A 10,292-nucleotide genomic window follows, 5' to 3' on the forward strand; every position below is an offset into this window, starting at 1 on the left:
CTTTGAGAGGAATAATATATTTAAATTATTTATTAGAATTACAAAGTGCTCGTTAGCTTTTATGATTTAAACAATATTTTGGGATTACTGAAGACTCAAAAACATTCTGGATTATATCATTGTGATACATCAAGACTATTGGTACATCAGCACATTCAACATTATTGCAATTCAGTCCAAACATTCATTAACTTTGGACTTGTGATAGAACATTTAGTATTATTTGGGACTTCATTCACATAACTGTAAGTTCCTCATAAATTTTATCTTTGTCGAAACTTAAATTATTTGTTGATTTCACTAAACCTGTTGGTTTTGTTTCTTTCTATCACATACTTTGCGTTGTAGCATTATTTTTAAAAATGTTTGTCATTGGTTAAATTTAACGTGACATTCAACTTTTGTTGCATTAACCAGTTGGACTCGTTTCCTCATGGGTCTTTATATGGATTTCAAGGTCATATATATTAATAACCTTGTACCTCCACGACAGTCGCTTTGCCCTGCTTATCCTCAGACTTGGATAAATAATATTTTGTAGACCTTAGTTTTCAGGAGAAAGTTGGTATAGTTCAGCAAGAGTACCGTCAACTGTATATGTAGTGACTAGTATGGTGTGATTGGTTTCGGAAATTGGTCATGAAATGATCTCAGTTTGAAAACGAACATATGTCTTCTTTCAGTCACAATGACGTTGCCCTTCAACAATTTTATCCCCAAATCGATTGCCATTTTTCTTACTCAAGTCTACGCCATCATTAACCTTTGGTGAAGGAGCACGGTCGAGAACCGGTGTTTTGTCCAGATCACATTTTACATCTTTCTGCCACAGTAACAATGACCTTGGACATTTTGAAACTAAAACAAAAATTCTTTCCTGCATCAAGTGTAAGTCATACACAATATTTCGTCTACAGTGACTTTAGCATTCGATTTTTCAAGCCAAGAAGGAAACTTTCTTTTTAAAGTGACATTGTACATTTTAAACTTAAAAGCTGCTTCTTTATCTCAAGTACAAACCATCTACAAAACTTTGCAAATATTGTTGGTATAAAGCCAAAGTTACTTTTCAGGAATGAAAACACTAAAGAACATAATAAATTTTGTGCATATTTAATTGAAAATTTTAAGTTTATCGCATGTCTTACACGTGGAATGAATATATTTTGAACATCTTTGGGGCCTTTTATATTTTATATAACAGGTTATCACTGTTCAATATGTATATAAGAATGTTTTTCAAAATATAATACCTTTAGTAGATATCGTTATCTTTTATCCCTTGACTATTCTTACATCCCATATTATTAAGCAGCATTTTGATTGGTGTATAACCACTTTACTTGGACCATTCTGTGTGACGTTTGATATATATGACGTCATGATGTCATGTCTGTCTGCTCTATTTTAGCACTTTAATTGATCTATTTATCTAATCTCTGTGAATTAGTAACATTTCCAAGTTTACACTGAGCTTTTCATTATAAATAAAACCTTGTACGCTCTGTCTAAATATGGAAAAATAATTTTCTTTCTAACCTGCGCTTTGTAGCCAAAAGGGAGGAAACAATAACTAATATTCACGGGTGTTGGATGGAAACTTCTGACCAGAATTCGATTCTTACCTTGAAGTAGACTTTTCCTATTTTACACATATTCATGTGAAGAATTGCATTAGTCTAACATACGCACAACATAAGTAAAACATGTACATTAACAGTGACTGCATAATAGTGTGCCATTGCTGCCTTGGTATGATATCATCTGTTCTGCTTCCGTGTCTTTAGATATGTGATTCTACCGCTTCTTAGTTCTGTTCTTGTTATAATGCAGATTTTGAAACGAATTTGTTGTGTTGACCATTTTCAAACTTTTTAGGTATCCATCCCTATAACAAGGCTTCTTGTGGCTGAGGAGGACTCGGAAGTAAAGGATGCCACAATCATGTGGTGTAATGATGTACCAAAAGATTGCGAAGTAGCAGAAAGAATACAATCAGCCCTTAAAACCCACAACCTGACATGTGAAACTGGTGAGGGAAAAGGCAACTTCAGCTACATCAACCTTGGTAAATGGAAGATCATCGTGTTGTCAGAAGAAGGTCTAAAGAGAAAAATACTAGAACCTCAGTTCAATGCTGCTATGACGGATAGCATCGAGAAGAATCGTCTTTGCGTAATACCAGTTCTGCATGGTATGAAGATACAGGACGTGCCAGCTTTCATCAAATGGGTTACGTATCTCTCCGCTGACGAGGAGTGCTATGAGGAAAGGCTGATCCAGATAATGAAAGGTACTGGTAGCAAATGTTTTTTTTGTTGTTGTTTTAGATCTAAAGAACTGGCCATGACGTATATTCGTGCTGCGATGATAGATGACCTGTCATCTACTTCTTTATTTCTTCATTTCAAAATGAATATCGTCTCCAGATGTCATTATGATTTCCATGTGTATTATTGATACCCTATTTCAAGTCTTATCATCTAACATGAGCTAACTCCTCCACGTAGAGATGGAAATATGGCATGATCTAAACAATGAGAAAACAAAGCATTGTTTATATTGGTCAAGAAGTGACGTTCTTTCCGCCCACATATACTGCTAATTTCGATCTGAGTTAAGGTGTCTGGAAGACTTGTAGATTCTACGCCATTAGAGATTTTAAGAATATTCTGTCATTGTAGTTTTGTTAGGAATCGTACCAAGCCTCGACAGACTATTTGGTTTTGGATGTCAAAGGATATGTATCATGATGTTGTTTCACACCATTCTTTAAATAGCTCTAAACTGGGAATAGACCTCAGTACAAAAATTATCATTTATATATCGGTATGTACATGTATATAACAATATTGTTTAAATTGCACTTCAAAAGTTCCTGCTTGACAATTCAGTTGTCTATTCTTCGTACGTGTATTGGCATGTTGCCTTAATAGCAATATTGATCTGTACTAAATTCATCTTAGTAGTTAAAATTATATTTCCAGGTGAAGAAATGAAGATGGAAACAAAATTGCCTGCTGGAGATATCGCTACAGGACTAGCCTGGGGATTCATCCTCAACTACCTCCCCATTCCCTTACTTGGTATGCATATCTCTCCCTTTTATAGTGACACAAAATTTAGACAGTCATTTCTGTATAGGAAAACGCATAAAACAGGCACAAACGACTATAACTTAATAAAATAGCATCCCCTTGTTTATCGGATATTATGTGGTATATCCTGTCTGTGCTATATTCAAGTGATAAGATTTTTGCCGTTAGCGTAAACGTTTCTAAAATTTGGCTTCAGACGATATCCGGGTTGAACGGTAATCATTGTCTAACATTGACCAATACTGAATGAAAAGAAACAAGGAAAGGGCACCAAACATGGAACCGTTGACAGTTGAGGAAGTTCAAAGACCACATGCATCATAAACATTTTAGTTAAATGTCCCCTCCTACATTTTAATTTAGATCTCAATGCCAGATATAAAACTTCGTAGTTATCTACTATATTACATCTTTAGATGTGTGAAACGAGGTTTACTTTCTCAGTTATGTTACAAACTGATAATTTATACCTAGCACAGCAGAATTTAGTCTTGTCCTCGTCTCATTTTTGTAGGAACATCTGGAGATAAAACTGGTAAGTACAAAATGTGAATGTTTGTTCCATGTTTTAATTAAAGATTGATTAGTTTACCATCCTCTATTACTATTATAATACAAAACCATGTACAACACAAGGTTGTTTGCATTGTTAATTTACATCTGGCTAATATACATTAACATTTAAATTCCATTAAAATTAAGGTTGCAAATTCTGTACATGTGCCACGTTGTATTATTTTATCAAAGATGTATATGATTCGTCTTTTTATGTCGGTGATATCAAAATTGCTGTAATATAACCTCATTATAAATCATTTACATCTTCGTATCCCTTTTATCTTAACGAGTATGGTAAGTAGTCTGGGTTTCCAGCACTTCTTTAACAATATATTGTAAAATTAATAGAATATCCATGGATTTGGTCCACAAATGCATTTTCCGGCAGATATAGCCTGATTATACTTAAACGTATAAATGTCTGAAGAGAATATATTAACACACTTTAGTGCAACCTTACACTTTGCATTAGAAGCCTACACAGTTTCTCTCTTGGATTAACATTTTAAGATGAAGCACAGATAAGGTATGAAAGTTAAAAGCAGATCAACGAAAAGAAGGAACCCTTGTACACTCACTGTTGTTTGCTATATATTTGTCTAATCTAGTAGTTACTTAATATGTACAATTAATCTTTTTTCTTCAAATTTTAACTCTTATACTGATCGCATTTATTTAAACTCTAGTGGTTGAACAATACCTAGAGATGCTATTCTCTATCGCTTTTTCCATCACTGATTTATTGCTGCCTAAAAATCAGTCCGTGATTTCTTTAGTTGCTATTTCCATCATATGTTTGTTTTCACATTACACGATAGGATCGAGAATTCGTTTTCTCTAAGTACTGTCCAAAGACTAATGTCCTCAGAGTGTGTTCCTGATTTCACTCAGCTATACAACTTTGCCCATGTACAATATTTTGCCGTACTGTAAAGTAATATAAATACTTACACAACTTGTATGTGTAATAATTGTGATGTGACGAATTAATTCCTCAGAGAATTTATATCACATAGTTAACTAAGCAACACACTACCTATTGCAAAAACACAAATAATAATTGTATCATCGTGTCAATGCGTAAACCAAGATGGAAAACGTTATGGTCATTCAATAAATCACTAGAATGCTTTCATTTGTAATTTGTAAATGTTTGTTTTAAAATCCTAACAATAACGACAACTAACACAAAGAAGTCGCAATACCACTATTCTGCATTCAAGCAACGTCCATATCATTGAGCATGTCCTTGTACCATTAACAGAAAAGAAAGAAACTAAGCACAAATCCACCAAATATTATATAAGAAGAAAAAGTGGCACTTGCTACGCAATATATTATTATGATTATATAACTATACGGATTATCCTGGTAAAAAGTTCCTTTCATTCCAGATGTATGCAATCAGCTTTTGTGCCTAGAAATCGAAGTATAGGAAAGTGATACCTAAATACTCTCCCAGACAGCTCAGTACTTATTATTTACACTATCCCTCCTTCGGTATAGTCATTGCTTTGTTAACGTTGTTAATTGATTTTTATGATGGATGTATTCTTAAACTCGTACGTGCGAGATTGCCATTGTCTTGGTTGTAATTGGTTGCTTTGCGTGGTGGAACTGTTCTTGCAACTGTTATTTCCGAAATTGAGTATCGATTTACACAAAGCTACCTAGCTCCGTCCATTATCATTCTTTTTCAATGTGCATTTGTCGTGGTCGCCATTGTTTGATTTCTTTAATAGTACGTATTATTTTAGTTATTATTTGCCTTGGGAATCTCGAGGCTTCAGATCTATATTTGGCTGAATTGTGGAATAGAAAGTTATTCCTTTGCATGCCAATCCTTGGGAATGGTAATACGTCATGTCTGTTATTAATTCATTTATATGGTTATACTTTCTTATTTCTTTTATTTTTAAAAGTGTTAGCCTAACCTGAACGCCTGCTCCGCCTACCGTTATTAAAAACAATTTTCTTGTTCCTTATAGTATTGTTAACTACTTTTATGTATACCCAAAACGTCTTCATCTGTTTGATGGATTTATAACGATATATGCATTCAAGTAATTGTTTTTGTAGGCATGGTAATTCTAAACAAATGTTTCACAAAATGTATTACAACCTAATATAACAATACATTTACACACTCAAGTTCTCAAAATATCATTTGTTTAGAAATTCACTGCACTTTAAAACTTTTCCTTGGGAGAAACACAATTTCTTTGTATATATAGATTTGACAGGAAGGATATGGAAGAAATTGAAAGAGAAAAGCCTGAATTGTGCCTGCATTAAAAAGCTGTACATCACTGTTCCCAAAACATGCCAGTCAACACCTATCGAAAGCAACATCGAGAAAAATCCGAATTCCGATCCTCTGATAGAAAACCTTGGGCGACTGGAGACTGTCAAGTTTATGTCTTCGGGGACCGTCGACAGACCTTACGAGCTGGTCATGTATAAAATGACAACCAACCAAAACAAGCTACCCGACGACAAAACAGAGGTATTACTTGAACTTGATTTGAAGATGGATCGGAGTAAGTCCTTAGACCTAAATTATGAGCAACTGTTGGCCACGAGTGTTGTGAACGCAATTATGGCGAACCAATCTAATTATGGAAGGTCAAAGTTGCAGAAACACTAATTGACAAAGGCAAATAAATTAGCATCGAATAAATTGTCGGAATGATAAATAAGTGCAAGTATTCGTCCGCTGTTTAAATCTATCACGAAGTTGGCATAGCATTCTCCTTTCTAAATAATTTCTCTTTCGAGTGTTAGCTTGATTATGATTCAAAGCATAGTGACTCAGATTCATGTCCTGCATCTGTTTTACATGGCTAAGGTAATATATATTTAACAACTATAATTATGAAATATAACTAATGACCTAAGGAAAGTGTTGAAATTAATTTTCTAAATAGCTTTGCATGTTTCAAATATGCATATACTTTTAAAATCAATTTCAGATTTGTTTCCTCGCCGAACAAGCCACACCTTCTTACACTCTCTTTAACATGTGTAAGCAATACTGCGATGCTGGCCTCTCTCAAGAAGATCTTATGGAACAAGCCAAAGACTTCTCTGACCTTTGTACTACACTCATATCAAGCCAGAATTTCAAGGAAAAGGTGGCAGATATTAAGGACCTCTGCAAATTTATCTACTTTGATAGTAAGCTTCCTTTGCCTTTTCAATGTAATGTTATGCACGATAACTTAAATATAATGATACACTTTCAAACCTGTCACTCTGTATTGGGTCTAGAAGTCATTTTGATGTTTATTTGTTATCGAACTACGAGAGGAGAAAAGCATCATCATTTTCTTTGATTTTCTAATTGATGAGAGGTCAAATTCTGCAAATAGTAAAGTGTGTATTCGTTTCTTACTTGCATGTAAGTAATATTTCTATTAAATTTAAGTACGAAAATTTTTCAATTAGGTTTTATTTCCTCAGTCAAAAGAAAAGAGCACAGTATGTTAGCAGCGATCGATCTATACATACCTAAGACAACGAGTGCTTCTGAGAAGTGATCTGTCGCAGAACAGGAACAAAGTCTCATGTTTATTGGCATACAATGACGTAATTTTTCTCACTAACAATTCCGTAAAAATACTGTACAATGCAAGTTCATTCTGCTGGTTTATGGAAAGTCGTCTGGTGATGGTTTAGTGAGGTAATGCCATGTTTAATGTGGTACAAGAGGGAGTACTAATTTGTCATATAGATTATACTGTGTTTGGTTAGACATAATTTATAGTATTTGTAGTAAATGAGGATTGCTACAGGCCATTACAGTTTTCGTTGGTAGCACTCTCCCTTTCAAATCACTTGAAAAACAAATATAATTAGTTCGTATTGTGCTTTTACAAACTTGTAGATGTGCAAATGTGTATTACCTCAAGGCTGTGCTTTTAAAGTGATAAACAGTATATATTGATATTTGTATGTCGGGGCATAAAACATTTAAATGGTATCTGGATATTATTATTCAACTTTTATTTTATTTACTTCATAACCTGTAATTAATTCATTAAGCCTTTTCAAATAATATTGTGATACAATTTGGCCACACACTTGCCTAGTTCTCACAACAGCTACTAAACTTTATTTATGTGACTGTGTTTAATGATTTAATGAACAAGACTACATTTAGTGGGGAATGTTTTTATAATTTGTTATATTCATTCAGTATTTCATATTGCATCTGTCAAATACCATTATCTTAATTTCTTAACACTACCATAATTATAGGTAACTCGGGTGGTTTAAATATATTTGAGCTTCTCTTTCGGTGTATCACATGTCCATTAAAACGCAGATCTTCCTGAGAATTTTTCAGCAATGCTTGTAGTTAGAGTATCCATAAATATCATTTTCGGATGAAAAATATATTTTGTACAACTCCTTTTTTTCAGATGAGAGGAAAACTGTGGCAGAATGCTTGTTGGAAGAAATCCGGCAGGACTTGTCCTTTGATGCTGAACTAGTTTACTGAACTGGACATTTGAATTTGTGTTTGTTTGTCCTTTTATGTGATGCTGAAATGTTCTGGAGTTGGACAATTTACTAAAAGTGATATTGAAATGTTTTGACAGTTCGATATGTACAATACTATTAACATATCATGTTAAACAAATTGTGAATGTAATCCTAAAATGTTAGAAGGTAGTTACTAATTTGATGCTATTGAACACGTGTTATAAATCATGTTGTTAAAACTCTTAATATTAAATGTCTGTTTGCAGATAAATCATCTGTATGTGGAATACGTAATAAATTTACAAGACACTGTAATGCAGCCTTGGGACAAATTTATAAGACGCTGTTATGCAACCTTGAGATAAATTTACAAGACACTGTAATGCAGCCTTGGGACAAATTTATAAGACACTTTAATGCAGCCTTGGGACAAATTTATAAGACAATGTTATGCAACCTTGGGATAAATTTACAAGACACTGTAATGCAGCCTCGGGGAAAATTTACAAGACACTGTAATGCAGCCTTTGTATAAATTTATAAGACACTGTAATGCAGCCTTTGTATAAATTTATAAGACATTGTAATGCAGCCTTTGGATAAATTTATAAGACACTGTAATGCAGCCTTCGGAGCAGTGTAGTTGATTGGAACAGTAAATTATTTGAAAATCTACCTGTAGCAAACATTATAGCGTCATAACAAGTGTCCCATTACGTTATCAACGTTAACGTTGCATTATTTTGTACTTAAGACGATTAGTCCCTATCTGGCAGCATAGTTTATTAATTTAGCGTAAGTACATAGGACAGTTTGTAATTTAATATAAATTCATGTAAGCTTATTAGGTCGTCTGCCAAGTACATTAAGTTGACAGATATCGTAGTAAGCTTAAGTCTGACACCTGACGAGGAGATCATTATACAAACTGTAATATGGACGGTATGAGACTGGAAATATTGCTAACATTTGGAGAAAGGTTCAGTCCGTCGTAGTGGTCTTTGAGACAAAAACGAATCAATGCAACAGAAACTGAACATTTCCATAGAAGTTGACGGCTATACATGTTTGGTTTTTATGTTGAGCCGATCCTATTTCGGCTCGTAAAACTAAAATGGAGATAGGGTATGATGAATCTGACGAGTGAATTAAATTACCTAATCCACATGCCATTAGGCACATTAACCATGAAGAGGTTATTATAGTTTGAGAAATATTTTAAGCGTGTTGAATGGAAGAAGCTCATTATCTGCAAAATGACCTAACTCCACTATTGAGTTCATGTGAGGGAAATCTAGGATGGACCTTGCAGATGAGATCGGGTGATACTAGTGTCAGGTGGTGGTTGTTTATGATAAATGTTTATGTTGAACTGCATACATGTATAATCTTTGCATATTATATTATTAAAATTAAAACTTTCATATCTTTTTATTCACTGAAGTAAATGAAAAACTTAAGTGAAAATACATTTCTAATAGTAATTGAGAAAATGGATTAATTTATCTGCGAATCATCCAAAATTATAAGCCAACAGTCTATAATTTTAATATAGTATCAATAAAATATACACGTACTTGTATGCTTGTCTAATGCGACTCTCTCTCTCTCTCTCTCTCTCTCTCTGCTGTTAGGTGTATTGATACTAGAGAACTTTGTTATTAAAAAGTACATTTTAATATGACACGTAAATGTCTTGGACCATAATACCGATCTTTTAACTGACAAACAAGTTGAACTTAAATTTTGATTGTTTTCATTGTGTTTTGTATGTATGAAGGTAGGTTTTGATTCATGTATGTCCGCATGAAAGTATGCACATGTGTGTATTTATTTGTGCATATCATCTAACCTTCTAAACATTATTCAAACTGTGCAGAAATTAGCAACATTATAACCAGCTATTCTGATTCCCTCTCTCACCTCGCAAGAGGCAAAGATAAATAGAAGCAATCATTATAGTGTGATAGTTCTCAATTCCAGTGCAAAATCAATGTACAAGTAATTATTAGTCTGACAGTTTCAGTGAAAAATAAATGTACCAATAATTATTAGTCTGACAGTTTCAGTGCAAAAGGAATGTACAAGTAATTAGTAGTTTGACAGTTTCAGTACAAAAGGAATGTACAAATAATTAGTAGCCTGACA

At 33.6% G+C, this 10,292-nt stretch overlaps 1 protein-coding gene across 2 annotated transcripts in view; it reads left to right on the forward strand.

Annotated features, from left to right (window-relative positions):
• Nucleotides 1–9,892, forward strand: part of LOC149799143 (uncharacterized) — a 32,740-nt gene extending 22,848 nt beyond the window's left edge. For both annotated transcript variants that reach the window (XM_089958232.1, XM_089958231.1), the window contains exons 7-12: nt 1,879–2,293; nt 2,988–3,086; nt 3,613–3,633; nt 5,891–6,162; nt 6,629–6,833; nt 8,081–9,892. In XM_089958232.1, coding sequence (XP_089814358.1) covers nt 1,879–2,293; nt 2,988–3,086; nt 3,613–3,633; nt 5,891–6,162; nt 6,629–6,833; nt 8,081–8,160 — 1,092 coding nt within the window. In that variant the 3' untranslated portion in view covers nt 8,161–9,892. The remainder of the gene's footprint in view (nt 1–1,878; nt 2,294–2,987; nt 3,087–3,612; nt 3,634–5,890; nt 6,163–6,628; nt 6,834–8,080) is intronic.
• Nucleotides 9,893–10,292: the final 400 nt, after the last annotated feature.

Source organism: Sinohyriopsis cumingii, chromosome 5 (genome assembly GCF_028554795.1).
Source record: "Sinohyriopsis cumingii isolate HCF-2022 chromosome 5, ASM2855479v2, whole genome shotgun sequence".
NCBI lineage: Eukaryota > Metazoa > Mollusca > Bivalvia > Unionida > Unionidae > Sinohyriopsis > Sinohyriopsis cumingii.